This window comes from Macaca fascicularis, chromosome 7 (genome assembly GCF_037993035.2).
Source record: "Macaca fascicularis isolate 582-1 chromosome 7, T2T-MFA8v1.1".
Classification (NCBI taxonomy): Eukaryota; Metazoa; Chordata; class Mammalia; order Primates; family Cercopithecidae; genus Macaca; species Macaca fascicularis.
In genome coordinates this window covers 135,010,789-135,026,652 of record NC_088381.1, presented here as the reverse complement: position 1 = coordinate 135,026,652, position 15,864 = coordinate 135,010,789, and the positions used below count along the sequence as shown (strand labels likewise).

The following is a 15,864-nucleotide window of genomic DNA, read 5'->3' as shown; positions in this document are numbered from 1 at the left end:
AGGTTAAGACTTTTTTGCTTTTTAAAATTTACATCTGCCTCAAATTACTATAATCCTGATTCTGGCATAAAATTATTTTTCCTTTATCATGAAGATACATGGTAAAGGCTCTGTCTTGGTTTTGAATTTTATAGCATTTACCCAAGTTCAGGATTTATGAATTTCAGAAAGAGTATTCAGAATGCAAATACATTTCTATTTAAAAATATTTAATATAAACACACAGATGGACAACAGCTGCTAATTAGTTTCCTGTTTCATCTGTTACACCAACTGCAAGCTGCATGATTTTAAGATGAGTGAAGATGACACAGAGAAAAAGTTCTAGGATGTATAGATTAAAGAATGTTGGCAGTTAATCATACCAAAGTAACAAAAAATAGCTGAGGACATCTATTAATCATATCATAGTTTCTTCCGAGGTCAAAGATAAATTCATTAACTACAAATCTTTTCTGGGTGTCTACTTCACGTATGGAATCAAACTACATACTACACATATAGCCATCATTTCATTCTTTTCCAGTCTCACTGGGTGTTCTGGGACCATGGAGTCATGTAAAGAAAGAAGAAAGCATGGTTCTTGCCTTTAAATTTATAAGCTAGTGCAGAAAACTCATCAGTGAAAAATGTTAGAAAAATGAGTGAAATAAGCAATGACATTAATATCATCTGTTGAATTCAAATACATTAATTAAAATGAAAAATATATATCATATATTTATATGTAATATAAAGAAATGATAAAAAGGGTGAATGGGATAGAATGATCAGGACTGGATTGAGATAATTAGGACAGGCTTTCTGGAAGACATTACTTTTTATGAGTTTGGGGTAGGAAAACAATGTCTACAGCTACAGTAATACCTAGAGGTTATTCATAGAAGAAACAGAAACGTCAATAGCAATAGCAATGCTTAAAGATAAAGGAGGGGAACTCTAACAGCTACATAAAAAGTCTGTCACTGAGATTGGAAAGAATCTCTCGTCATTAAACACGTTTGTTAAGGTAGAAAGAATGTTCTTTGTTAACCAATAGAAAATGAGAAACCTCTGCTGAAAAATGATCAGAAAATAAATATATCCCAGCTTGCCAGGAGTAAAAGAAAAAAAAAAAGAAAAGAAATCTATTATGTTGACTCAAAAATGAAAACTTTGCATTTTAAGCAGAAAAGGAAGTTCATGCCATAAGGAAAGCAGACAGTTTATAAAAATGACAAGAACCAATTAAATTCAGATCTAAATTATCATTGATGATTAGAAAACTCCTACTTTAAGAACATTAGGTAAGCAATGAAAAATTAGGATATGTTTGGTTCACAAATTGGAAGTTGTAAGGCACTGGGCTTTGCCCAAATAATCACTGTGCTGTTAAGTCTATCTTGATGATTTCTGCTAAATATGCCAGTTTTATAAGAACCCAGTTTTCTATCTCAGTACCTGTCCTTCTTCTGCTTCTTGCTTTAATATAAAGAGGTAGCTTCACAAATTCGCAGCAGCAAGAGGAGGCAGTTCAGATACAAAACACCAATCTATGACATAGTCAAGTAAGCCCAGGATCTGAGTGGGACGGGCTTCTGTGATGGCAGTTTTCCAGAAGGGGGAACTCTTTTTAATGATGGGAATTTCCCAGCCCTTCCTTAGGCCTTGAAAGGCTAGAAAGTCCAAGTTGGCAGTTCAGAAGCTATATTGCTGAGGTGTCATAAGGTTGAATTCTTATTCAATAGTTAAAATCAGTTTGAGGAATTATATAAACTCAATTAATGCTGAAATTTATTTAAAAAAATTTCCCCAAGTGGATTCTACCTATTTGGATAATGATTACCGCTTGTTATATTCAAGAAATAAATTTGTAAGACCTTTTCAAGCCTGAGAGCGCTGCTCCTCAATATTTTAAATTAAAAGCCTGCTAAATCTATTTGGAATTTCTCCCGAGATGCTTTTCTTCAGAAATATAAAATGAACCACCCAGCCACAAAGCTTTACACTGTACATTTTTGGGGGATGTGTCTTAGGAATGCAACTCTACTGTCAGTACCATACTTTCTGGCCTGCTCCTATGGCCAAGGCTTTTGGACTTACTTTGAAGGGGCCCTGTAATATTCTTTTGGACTGCTGTATAATGTAAAGTTTCTAGGTTTCATGGAAAGAGAGAATGGTATAGGAAAAGATGGCAGGGCTGTTTAATGTATCCCTACTAAGTGCTGTGGATATAGTATTTACCAACATACACTTTATCCTAGTATTCATGGAGCTTATCTGGTGGGAAAGAAAACAACTCTGGCCCAATCCTCACAAATCCTTTTTCCACCCTGTTTAAGCCATACAAGACAACAACTTCTCAAAGCAAATTTATCAGGAAACTGAGAAAAAAAGAAAAAAAAAAGCAGTAACAGAGAAGAATATATGTGCTCAAATGACCAATATCTTAGTAAGTAAGTTCTGGCCACAGCTGCTTGGCTAGCACATACAGCATTCAGTACTTGTTTACCTATCTACATTTCTCTGTCTTCAACTCTTCCCCTACAGTAGCTCACGCTGTCTAGGAGGACTAAAGGAGGCTAATAGGTTACTGAACCAGTCTTGGGGAGAAGAAAACTAGGACATCTGCTGTCCCATATTTAAGGCAGATTCATTAAAAAATAGGCAAAAAACCGGAACAGACACTTCTCAAAAGGACATACAAACAGCCAACAAACATATGAACATATGATTAGGGATATGATCATTTAACATATTCCTAATCACAGAGAAATACAAATCAAAACCACAATGACACCAGCTCACACCAGTCCAAATGGCTATTATTAAAAATAAATAAATAATAGATTTTGGTGAGGCTGCAGAGAAAAGAGAACACTTACACACTGTTGGTGGAAGTGTAGATTGGTTCAGCCACTGTGGAAAGAGGTTTGGAGATTTCTCAAAGAACTGAGAACTACCATTCAACCCAGCAATCTCGTCACTGGTTATATATCCAGAAGAAAACAAATCATCCTACTAAAAAGACACATGCACTCTTATGTTCACTGCAGCATTATTCACAACAGCAGAGACAAAGAATGCTCTTCAGTGGTGGACTGGATAAAGAAAATGTGGTGCATATACACCATGGAATAGTACACAGCCATGGAAAAGAATGAAATCATGTCCTTTGCAGCAACACGGATACAGCTGCAGGCCATTACCCTGAGTGAATTAATGCAGGAACAGAAAACCAAATACCACATGTTCTTACTTATAAGTGGGAGCTAAACACTGGGTACTCTTGAACATAATGATGGCAACAATAGACACTGGGAACTACTAGAGGAGGGAAGGAGGGAGGGGGATAAGGGGCCTAAAACCTAACTATTGGATACTATGCTCACTACCTGTGTGATGTTATCATTGGTTCTCAAAACCTCAGCATCACCCAATATACCCATGTAACAAACCTGCACATTAGCCCCTGCATCTAAAATTTACAAAGTTGAAAATGTGTAAATAGATGAAGAATGCATTTGAGTGAAAAGAGTGGAAAGAATAGAAAGGCACTGTGACATCAAGAGAAGAAGGAAAAACATGAAAATGAGGAAATAGAATTTATAATGAGAGGTTGAAAATTCAAAGCCAATATGTTACATTATTATTTTGTAGAAGTCTAGATGAGGTAAAATAGTTGATATTTTGTCAAGGGTAACATTAAAGACTTCCTCCCTCCCTCCCTCCCTCCCTTCCTTCTTTCTTTCTTTTTATTTGATGATGCTGCCAACACTCCCTTCCTCCTTCCCTCCCTTCCTTGCTTCCCTCCTTCCTTCTTTCTTTTTATTCAATGATGCTGCCAACTTATCATCTATTGGAGAAAATATCTACTATGAACAGTTTATCACCATGGGTTCTGGAAAACAAAACACAGCTATGAAATACTTTTTCCCTCCTTTCCTTGCTTCCCTCCTTCCTTCTTTCTTTTTATTCAATGATGCTGCCAACCTATCATCTATTGGGGAAAATATCTACTATGAACAGTTTATTACCATGGGTTCTGGAAAACAAAACACAGCTATGAAATACTTTTTATGCTTATAGAAAACAAAATGTAGGTAGGCCAAGGTTTCCATTATATTAGTTATCTGTCAAGTTCTACAAATATATACTATGGCTAAATTTTCAAGTCTTATTATTTGAGCAATTGCAAAATAGTATGAGAAACACAATTCAAAGTCAATATAGACATTAAGATTTTGCATTTAAGTATGTTTTGATTAAAAAGTTTTGATTTAAACTTTTGTTGTATTTCAAAATATTATGATTTTACTTAAAATGCAGCAAGACTTTGGCTTCTGTTTTAATTTGCCTACTTATCACTATGTTTATGGCATTATACACTTAATAGTATTAATAGCTCTTACTTAGATTCTGATTACTTAGATGAGCTACTTGCCTCTTTTGTCTGTTTTGTAAACTTTGATTACACTTGTCAATACTGGTCCACCAAATTTTTAATGATGCATAAGCGGAATTTTTAGGAGTTTCTTTTATTATAAAAGAAATGCAGTATATATCCTCAAGGTAAAAATATTCAAGTATTTCAGAAATATTAAAAAAAGTACAAGTGGCTGGGCATGGTGGCTCACACCTGTAATCTCAGCACTTTGGGAGGCCGAGGCAGGTAGATCACCTGAGGTTGGAAGTTTTGAGACCAGCCTGACCAACATGGAGAAACCCCATCTTTACTAAAAATACGAAATTAGCTGGGTGTAGTGGTGCATGCCTGTAATCCCAGCTACTCAGGAGGCTGAGGCAGGGGAATTGCTTGAACCCGTGAGGTGCAAGTTTCAGTGAGCTGAGATCGTGTCATTGCACTCCAGCTTGGGCAACAACAGTGAAACTCCGTCTCTAAAAAATAATTAGAAGCGCCCACCACCATGCCTGGCTAATTTTTGTATTTTTAGTAGAGACGGGGTTTCACCATATTGGCCAGGCTGATCTCGAACTCCTGACCTTGTGATCTGCCCGCCTTGGCCTCCCAAAGTGCTGGGATTAGAGGCGTAAGGGGCCAGACGTGGTGGTAATCTCTGTCTTCTTAGTTATAGTTCCAAATTTGAGTTTAAGTTCTGGAACCTTCTAAAATATTTTTACCGCTAGGAATTTGTAATTCTTCAAAAGCAAGATCAATATCTGTTTCAATTTTGTATCTTCAATAGCCTTTGGCTTAAAATTCATAGCAGATGCATGACTGATCTTACTATATTCTTGATACTTCCTGTGATCCACAGACCTGCAGTTTGGCATAATTTCGGAGCTTGTTAGAGATGCAAAATCTCAGCCCACCCCAGATTTCTTAAAGTATAATCAAATTTTCAATAAGATCTCCAGATGATTCACCGGTACACAATCAATACTTCCTGGTGACTGAATAAACAATGAGTAAACAAACTGTATTGTTCTCCTTATTTCCAGTCTCCATCATTAGCTTATTTTTTTTTTCCTCTTCTATCATTAGCTTATATGATAAATCTAGGTCAACTGATCTTTTTAAAATAATAGTTTTTTATGTCAATTCTGCAAAACAAACAAACAAACAAAAAAACCCCAAAAACCCAAATAAAAAAATACCCAAACTTCAAATTTAACTGAATTGGGTAGTTCTGCCTAAATTGCAAAGCCTTTCAAAATCTGGCTCAAGTTTCTACTCAATTTACCTGTCTTATCCTTCTACCTGAACCTCTTGTTCATTTCTAATTCTCTAGACCGTATTTGTTTCTACTTCTCTACTTTTGCGCATTCTGTTTCCTACTTGGATTAACACACTCTCTTTTCCTATCTAAATCCTACTCATTCTTTAATTTCTAGCTTGAAACTAGAGATTTATAAAACTCTGACCAATCCAGGCCACAGTAGTACACAGGTATACAATATCTTGTCTTTATAATGATAGTAGAGAAGTATGGATTGTCAATCTCAGGTAGAGAAGTATGGATTGTCAATCTCAGGAAATTTAGATTCCATTTTTATCTCTGTCACTAACTAGTAGTATGATGCCGGGCAAGTTACTTAACATCTCTGGGTTTCAAAATGTGTCTCTTTAAAGAAAAAGACTATAGGAACTCCAACAGTACTATGTGCCAAACAGTGTGAGAAAACAAGAAATGTATTTTAATATATACATAATATTTATAAATGAATGATTTTCAAATACAGTTGTTAATTCTCAGGTATTTGAAGCATCCCTCCAGTAATCTTCATAGTACTATTAAATTAACCTCTTTTTTTTCTTTTTTTTTTTTTGAGGCAGAGTCTTGCTCTGTCGCCCAGGCTGGAGTACAGTGGTGCGATCTCGGCTCACTGCAAAGCTCCACCCCACCGGGTTCACGCCATTCTCCTGCCTCAGCCTCCTGAGTAGCTGGGACTACCAGTGCCCACCACCATGCCTGGCTAACTTTTTGTATTTTTAGTAGAGACGGGGTTTCACCGTGTTAGCCAGGATGGTCTCGATCTCCTGACCTTGTGATCCGCCCGCCTCGGCCTCCCCAAGTGCTGGGATTACAGGCGTCAGCCACCGTGCCCGGCTGCAAATTAACCTCTTTTTAAATAAAAGGTATAGTAAGCAAAGGCCATTTAGTCCAACTCACTTCAAAGAGTTACAAAGTCTTACCTTCAATTTACATTGATTGTCAAAATTATGACAGGGGATAAGAATAAGAGCTGAGAAATAGAATCATATAGAATTTAAAAACCAGACTCAAACCTTTTTTAATGACACAAATAGAGCTGTCACTCTCTACCCTTATCTGTCATAGTTGAATAAGGTTCTGTGCTTATTGACCTTTTTTTTTTGAGACAGAGTCTCGTTCTGTCACCCAGGCTGGAGTGCAGTGGTGCGATCTTGGCTCACTGCAACTTCTGCCTCCCAGGTTCAAGCAATTCCCCTACCTCAGCCTCCCAAGTAGCTGGGATTATAGGCATGCACCACCACGCCTAGCTAATTTTTATATTTTTAGTAGAGACGGGGGTTCGCCATGTTGGCCAGGCTGGTCTCCAACTCTACTCTTGATCTCAGGTGATCTGCCCGCCTTGGGCTCCCAAAGTGCTGGGATTATAGGCGTGAGCCACTGCACCTGGCCCTTATTGACATTCTTGAGCTATTTCTCTCCCTGCTTTAAACCTAGGGTACAGTTTCTCCCATGACTCTGCTTGTTTCCCTGGAGAGCTTTACTCAGATGCTTCTGTGTAACAATATTTGCTTTCCTTAGCAAATGGCTAAATAGGAAGGAGAAGAATGAAGGAGGGCAGCCTTCACAGAATATCAATAGGCTGCAGATTAAATATCTTGTTTTCTTTGCTAAACTCCCAGCACAGATTTCCATTAGAACAATTATAAATTATTTCCTCCCACATCCCACCTCTGCATTCTACACCATTCACTCTGGACCCCTTCAATATAGCACTCTAAGACTAAGAAAGCCTAGATTTGCATCAGTTTTTTTTTTTTTTAATTGTTCTCAGTTTGATATAAGGTATTACTATTCAAGAAAAGGGTATACACTAGAGATTTGTACATTCATTGAATTGCCTTAACCTGTTATAGTTTTGTTGTTCTTTATTCTGTTTTCAGAGTATATTTTGGAGTTAAATGCAATATCACCATTATTAGGAAATGTCCACCACAAATTAACAGTGTGGATCCCAGAAAAATATCAGCATACCAACATGTTGACCTTTCAATGATGTTTTGGCCTTTAGAGTACGTCAAGATAATGGCAGTATATATAGCATATTAAGTAACCTCTTTTTAAAAAAGTATAAAAGTATAACAGTAAGAGGGAGAATGGACAGAATTATAGTCCAGAACAAATTAGGGTAAAAACAATTTAAAAGCTCCCTTTTCCCTTATAATATTTCTTAGAGCTCATTAATGTACTTAGAGGTACAGCCAGAGCCATCGGTAGGAGGGAAATAACCCTAAGAATCTGGTGTTTGTTTCATGAAGTTTCAAGCCTGCTTGCCTTATCTTTGTGTTTTCAAACTCTTGGATTTATCCCTTCTCTTCTCAGAAGTTGGTTTTGGTCTTTGAAAAAGGTGTATCTGGATAGGATAGTTTTTAGGTACTTGTACCTGAAAGGATAGGTTACTGCTAAGGCCCAAATTCAAATAACTGGCTTTTTCCCCCCTTTCCTTCCTGTACACCGGCTTTACTTTCCCTTCCTAGGACGAGGGGTCCTGGGCAGGGTGATGCTAGGTAACCTGTACACTGGCTTTATTAGCATGGGCTCTAACTTGCCTGCTACTTAATGATAAACTTCTTCTTTCTTTCTTTCTCTTTCTTTCCTTCCCTTTCTTCTTTTCTTTTCTTTCTTTCTTTTTTTGAGATGGAGTCTCACTTTGTTGCCCAGGCTGGAGTGCAATGGTGCGATCTCAGCTCACTGCAACCTCCACCTCCCGGGTTCAAGTGATTCTCCTGTGTTAGCTTCCTAGTAGCTGGGATTACAGGTGCACACCACTATACCCAGTTAATTTTTGTATTTTTAGTAGAGATGGGGTTTCACCATGTTGGCCAGGCTGGTCTCAAACTCCTTATCTCAGGTAATTCACCTGCCTTGGCCTCCCAAAGTGCTGAGATTATAGGCGTGAACCACCACTCCCGGCCAAACTTCTTTAGAACTAAACATCCATGTAAATACAAATGGTGATGATTTTTAAAAGAATGACATTTGAAAACACACCAGCTTCTACTCCAGTATTCTCAGAGAAAGAAAAAAAAATCAGGAGGAAAGAAGAGAACTTCAAAAGGATAGATGACATAAAAGCTACTACCTTTCAGGTTACTGGCAAGATGCTTGTGTCCAAGGTTTACACCAGGGGTGTTCAATCTTTTGGCTTCCCTGGGCCACATCAGAAGAAGAAGAATTGTCTTGGGCCACATATAAAATACACTAATGATAGCTAAGGAGCTAAGAAAAGAAAATCTCAAAAGAAACTCATAATGTTTTAAGAAAGTTTACGAATTTGTGTTGGGCTACATTCAAAGCTGTCCTGGGTTGTACGTGGTCCATGGGCCAAGGGTTAGAGAAGCTTAGTTTGTTTATTTATTTATTTTTTGAGACAGAGTCTCGCTCTGTTTCCCAGGCTGGGGTGCAGTGTTGTGATCTCAGCTCACTTCAACCTCCGCCCCCCAGGCTCAAATGATTCTCATGCCTCAGCTTTCCGAGGAGCTGGGATTACAGGTGTGCACCACCACACCCAGGCAATTTTTGTCATTTTTTAGTAGAGATGGGGTTTCTTCATGTTAGGCTGATCTCGAACTCTTGGCCTCAAGTGATCCACCCGCCTTGGCCTTCCAAAGTGCTGGGATTACAGGCGTGAGCCACTGCGCCTGGCCTGGACAAGCTTAGGTTAGACTGTGTCCAGTTTGAGCCTAAGATAAAGTTCATAGCATGCCTTGTCAGAGTCTACCTTGTGAATGGTAGGTCAGAACCTCTTCAAAAGCACATTTGAGTTTTGGGAAAGTACTCAACATAAGGGAGGAAGGATCCATGCTTAATGAGGTCTACTCAGTGATGAGGTAGTGATAAAAGAGAAAGGGGATTATGCGTGATAGATACATCATGGGTATTTATCACTCAGATCTGTCTCTGAGCCTTGTCTCCATTGGGTTGATATTTGAGTATTACTAAAAGCAGGTGTAGCTCTAGTGAACTGGAAAGAGTGCCTTTTGAAAGACAGCCAGGCAGCAGTGTTGCATGATGCTGGGATGTTTAGAAAGTGTAGACTTGCTTTTGATCACACATGAGACAGAACTGGAGATTCACAGAAATACTTAGAAAACTTAGCAGAGGGCTGAGTTAATTCAGTAGATGGGGGTAACAGGCTCTTAACAATTAAGTAATTATAGTCAATGTGCTTCCCTTTGTATTTTCAGGTAGGTAAAGCCTGGAGAAACGGGTTACATAAAGATATAAAAATCAATATAGAAGTTCTAGAAAAAAATTGTACTTAAACTTCAAAGAATTAGGTATGCTAATTTCGACAATCTCTCTTTTCTTACCTATGTTTTTCTTGTCTTTCTTGAAGAAAGTAAAAATGTGAATCAGAATAATGCCATCACTGTTGGTTCCACTGGGATAAAACCAAAACTATCACAAAAATATCCTTTGAAACCTAACACACCTACAGGAAAGTTAAGTATTTCTCTTGTTTTCAGAGACATTCTAAGAAATCTTTATCTCTAAAGGACATAGATACCTCTATAATTTTTTGGCTTCTGAAGAATGAGATAAGTGAAAATTATGACATTAAATTTCTGTCTCTTTAGCAGCAACTCCACCTACTGAGTACTCCAAAAACTCATATTTGTACAAATACAAACTTTTCAGAATAACATCAAATACTTACTTGTCTCCTACAATACCCAAGTTGATTGTGGGGTAACCATGTTCCTGAATTGTTGCTAGAAGAGTTGAACGATTGCTGTCTCGAATCTTCCCTGGTAAGAGGTCATCTTCAGGATTTAGCAGCTACAAAGCCAAAAAACCACCACAAATTATTCTATTAGGATAATGTTGTATATTTCTAATGAAAAAAAATCTACTAAACTGAGTTTAACATATCTAGCACCTACAATGGTATCTGGCATTTTGAAGGTGAATGCCCAAAGGATCTTTAAATAAATATTGAAAGTATAGGAGGATGAGAAAATGTTCCTATGGAAGTCAGAAAACAGACGTTTACCAGGTTGGGCTCCAATTTGATAATAATGCTCTGGAGATACTGGCCAAACTAAATAAAACAATTACCTTTTTTTCTCCTAATATTATTTTCCAATTTATCTTTCATTGGGAATATTTGAGGTACAGATTGTGTGACGTGATATCCTTAAGTCTGAACAGAATAATAGTTTATCTTTTCTTTCAAACTTTTTGGTCTCTTTTCTGAAGTGGGGTCAACAGTATCAAAGTTAGGCTTATGTGAAGGACAGAAGACATGTTTTGTCTCTGATACTAGCAAACTTAAGTAATACTTAGCTACATGTATGTATAATTCCATTATTCTGAACTGAATTAACCTTCAGAGATTTAATATCTACTATGTCTATGAAGAAAATTAAAGAAGCTTATTATATCTTAGGATGTTCCAATGAGGTAGTCAGATTGTATAGTAGGAAGAGCTTTGGATTCCTATAGGGTTCAAATTCAAGTTGACAAAATTCTTTGTCTTAATTTTCTCATTTATAAAATATAGTAATAATAACTACCTTGCAAGGTAATTGTTAGGAGTGAGATAATGAACATTCAGTTTATGCAGATAAATGTACAATAAATGTGATTCTCTTTCCTTTCTTGATGACATATGACGTCAAAAGATCACCTACTTTCCTCCCAATTGTTCTCATATTGTTACCCCTAGATGCTAGTACAGATGAAATCAGTTTATAATGTGAACACAGACTATTAGATTATAAAATACCTAAGAGTAGTGGGTTCTTAACACACACAGACACATTCTTACAACAATTTATGTACAAGTTTTAAGATATGCTTTGATTTCAGAAATTATAAAGTAAAAAAAGTACTTATTTGAAGTGAGAAAACCTGGACTATTATTTTAGGAGGTTAAAGGCAAGCCTGCACATTTAAGATGTTATAGCTACTAATATGGCCAACACCAGAGCTTAATATATGAATTCTCCCAGACAATAACCACAAGCCACAATCTTCCTTCAGACTCATTAGTGATACTACGTGGCCAGATTTTTGACTTTATATTGGAAAAGTAGTAGCTTTGCAACCAACTGTCCCCTTACAATAGGCTAGAGGAAAACTCTGACCATCTTATTCAGTGTCACCAGGGAGTCTTCCCTTTGAATACTGTACTAATTTTACTTAATCAGATGCCATGTGACATTGTAACTCACTTTCATTCTTACTCACTGGCAGTGCTTGGAAAATTGCTATTGCAATGCTAACATAGATTAATTTTCTGATCTTAATTAACACACAGTTATTAAAGTGATTATAATTTTATAAGGGGCAAGGCTTGCAGCTCTTTAACTCCATTAATCAAACCAGTTGCTTTAGAAAGAAAACTGTGTGATTATGTCTTTTTTTTTCAAAGCAGGGTGCTGACCACCAAGTAAATAAGATTCCTCTGTTATCAGGGTGTTTTCTTTGCTATTTATGTTCCTCTCTGTTATTTTGCTGCAAACAGTTCCAGAAATAATGGAAAATTAGAGGTCACTGGAGAACCAGTTATTTGTCTGTAAAACTGACAAAATGAAAAAATAGCTAGTTACATGAGGGTGTGGGATTTACAGTGCATTTTAAATAATTTCAAAGACAACAATACAGAATTAAATGACAGAGTATAAGGCTAAATATACTAGAATAAACTCACAATTTTTCCTTTTAAAACTGAATCTTATTTTCTGTTATACTTCCAGTCATCTTGGGAATGATGTCTGAAATTTATTATAGTTTCAATAGAAAAAAATACAAGGTAAAACAAAACATAACCCATCATCTCCATATCAAGTCACCAACTTCAATTTCCCATTTTTGGTATTATCAATGGTGCCACTATCTTCCCACTTTTTTTTTTGAGATGGAGTCTTATTCTGTTGCACAGGCTGGAGTGCAGTGGTGCAATCTCAGCTCATTGCAACCTTCGCCCCCTGGGTTCTAGCGATCCTCCTACCACAGCTTCCTGTGTATCTGGGACTACATGCACACACTACCATGCCTGGCTAATTTTTGCATTTTTAGTAGAGATGGGGGTTTGCCATGTTGGCCAGGCTGGTCTTGAACTCCTGACCTCGGGTGATCTGCCTGCCTCGGCCTCCCAAAGTGCTGGGATTACAGGCGTGAGCCACCGCGCCCGGCAGGAGGGATAAATCTTTGGACACTTATCAGCCTGCAAATGGCGCCAGAGGAATTTATAGATCAAACTTTATTAACTAGCCTTTAATCTATCATTAGTTTCCCATATATTTGCCTTCCCACAGATTGCCGGCCCTAGAGACTCAAGGTCCTTTTCTTTTGTCTCATCACTTCTCTAAGAATGTATCGTTCTTTGCTGAAGATGCTATTTAAGCCAGACTTCTCAGCCAACACTTTAGGAGTTACTAATTTTCCGTTGGGTATCTCCCATATATACATGAGGTATACATGTTAACTAACTTCTGTTTTTTTCTTGTTAAGAAAAAAACATCTATCTTTTATAGAGGTCCCAGGTAAGAACTCATAGGGTTGAGGAAAAATTATTTTTCTCTCTCCAGCATTTTCAAGGTGATGTTTTCTTTTCCTCAGAAACTTTAATATAACCATTTTGTATGATCAACAAGTTTCTCAGGTGGTCTTTCTATTAGGATTTTGGTATTATGAAAATCCTACCAAGACTTAGGCGGAAGCCCTTGCCACCAGTTATATTATTGGTTATACTGTATTTCAGTGAGGTCTCTTCTGCCTTTTTGTTGGGGGGATTCCTTGTCTATGATGCTTAGATTAACTCCAGCCCTTGTTTTGAGGTCTGATCCTTTTTTTTGTTGAACTCCCAAAGATAGCTGATATTTTGTTATAAGTATAAGGTTTCCAGAATTGTTTGGTTATGATTGGATTTATATTAATTTTTTTCTTAGTAAAGATTTGAAACTGGCCATCTTATCTGTCAATTGGCCACATTGTTGTGTGCCTATGAGAACTTTTCTTAGTTTTGTTTTGTCTATGAGAAACTGGCTTTGGGAAAGATTTCCTCTCTACCCATTCTAGCTTGTTGGGTTTTAGGGTTAGCTGTCAGGGGTTCAACCTTTACTGTTGAGGACTTTAGATACAATATTTAAGTGCTATTTTTCCCTTCTGAATGACCAGTAGCTAATGAATTCATGGGTTCATTTAATAATAAACTTGCACTATCTCCAGGCATAACTCTGGCTTCTGTTTTCTCTTTCACATATTTATCTTTCTAAAAAGTATAATTTCATCAAAGACAACTTGGAATTGCAGTGGTCATTTTGAAGTACTTTTGATATGACTATGATTATTCACTATAAAGTATTTTTAGAGACTTTATTAATGCTATAGTCTTGATGGAATCATCAAGGGCCTAAGACACTATTCGAACTGGTTGTAATGACTTCCTTTCTTTCTCACGTATTGAAATGGGTTTGCTTGCTTTTAAGGCTTTCCCACTCTTTGCAAAGAGAAGATGATTAGACTTTTATAGTGGTCAGTAATTCTCTACATATTTGTGGTAATCATCTCAGTTTCTTTCTCTGTCTTCTAGAAAACTTAATTTATTAATTGATCAAAACACAATTCTGGTTATTATGGACACACCCAGATAGTTCAGATAAATAGGTCTAACAGAAAAAGAGGGAGAAAAGTCAATGAGCTCTCATGAAGCATGTTCCTGTTCCAAATAGCTTTTAACAAAACTCTGGGGAAAAAAAGGTTTAACTGATAGTTAAGCTAATTGCTTGGCTTACTAGGTTACAAGATAAGAAGGGAAGAGAAACATTTAGAGCTTTTAAACATAATTTAAGGAGTCTTTAAGAATTTGGTTTAGAAATACAGAGTTTTACAAATTGTATTAGAAAATAATTACTATAATATTTCCATTAAGCTGACTATGGACAGATTTGATTGGTTTAATAATTTTGGCTTAAAAACTGTCCTGTGAAGTGGCTATGGTAGCATAAGCCTGTAGTCTCAGCTACTTGGGAAGCTGAGGTGGGAGGATCGCTTGAGCTTAGGAGTTTAAGGCCAGCCTGGGCAAAATGGCAAGACTCTTTTTCTTTCTTTCTTTCTTTTTTGGATTCTGAATGAGTTTTCTTTTCCTGTCTTTTTAAAATTTTTAATTCAATAGGTTTTTGGGGAACAGGTGGTATCTGGTTACATGAATAATTTCTTCAGCAGTGATTAGTGAGATTTTGGTGCACCCACCTCCTAAGCAGCTCTGCCCTGCCCTCCCCTCCCCTCCCTTCCTTTCCTTGTTTCTTTTCTTTTCTCTCCCTTCCCTTCCTTTCCCTCCCCTCCCCTCCTTCCCTTCTTCTTCCCTCCCTCCCTCCCTCCCTCCCGTCCTTCCTTCCTTCCTTCTCTCCCTCTCCCTCTCTCTGTTTTTTTTTTTAATTTTTTTTTTTTCAAGGTATCACTCTGTTTCCCAGGTATAGTGCAGTGGAATGGTCATTGCTCACTGTAACCTTTGCCTCAGCCTCCTGAGTAGCAGAGACTACAGGGGCATAGCATCATGCCTGGCTAATTTTTGTATTTTTTTGTAGAGTTAGGGTTTTGCCATGTTGCTCAGGCTGGTCTCAAACTCCTAGCCTCAAGTGATCTACCCATCTCAGCCTCCCAAATTGCTAGGATTACAGGCATGAGCCACCACAGGTTGCATATCTAAATTTTAATATGCACAGTTTGTTGAAATCAACAAATATCGAAATCAGCTATTCCATGTTAGCTATAGTTGATAACTCTATATCCCCAATTTTGAAATAATTTGCTGGTCCTTAACAAGCTCATACAGTTAACAAAATACCGGGTAGGTTTTAAAGAGTATACATAGATATCTTGTATGGCATTCTTTGGGTTGCCAAGGCAACTGTCCTGCTTACCAATATGTCACATGAAATTCAAGAAGTGGACATATGTGAAACCATATATATCTTTTTTTGTTTTTGTTTTTGAGATGGAGTCTCTCTCTGTTGCCTAGACTAGAGTGCAGTGGTGCGATCTCAGCTCACTGCAACCTCCGCCTCCCGGGATCAAGCAATTCTCCTGCCTCAGCCTCCCAAGCAGTTGTCACTACAGGCATGTGCCATCACACCCAGCTAATTTTTTTGTATTTTTAGTACAGACAGGCTTTTGCCATGTTGGTCAGTCTGGTCTCAAA

The 15,864-nt window shown here is 37.4% G+C and overlaps 1 protein-coding gene across 45 annotated transcripts in view; it reads right to left on the bottom strand.

Annotated features, from left to right (window-relative positions):
- Positions 1–15,864, bottom strand: part of GPHN (gephyrin) — a 734,620-nt gene that overhangs the window by 48,736 nt on the left and 670,020 nt on the right. For all 45 annotated transcript variants that reach the window (XM_073997568.1, XM_073997563.1, XM_073997564.1 and 42 more), the window contains one exon: positions 10,375–10,496. In XM_073997568.1, the coding sequence (XP_073853669.1) occupies positions 10,375–10,496 (122 nt within the window). The remainder of the gene's footprint in view (positions 1–10,374; positions 10,497–15,864) is intronic.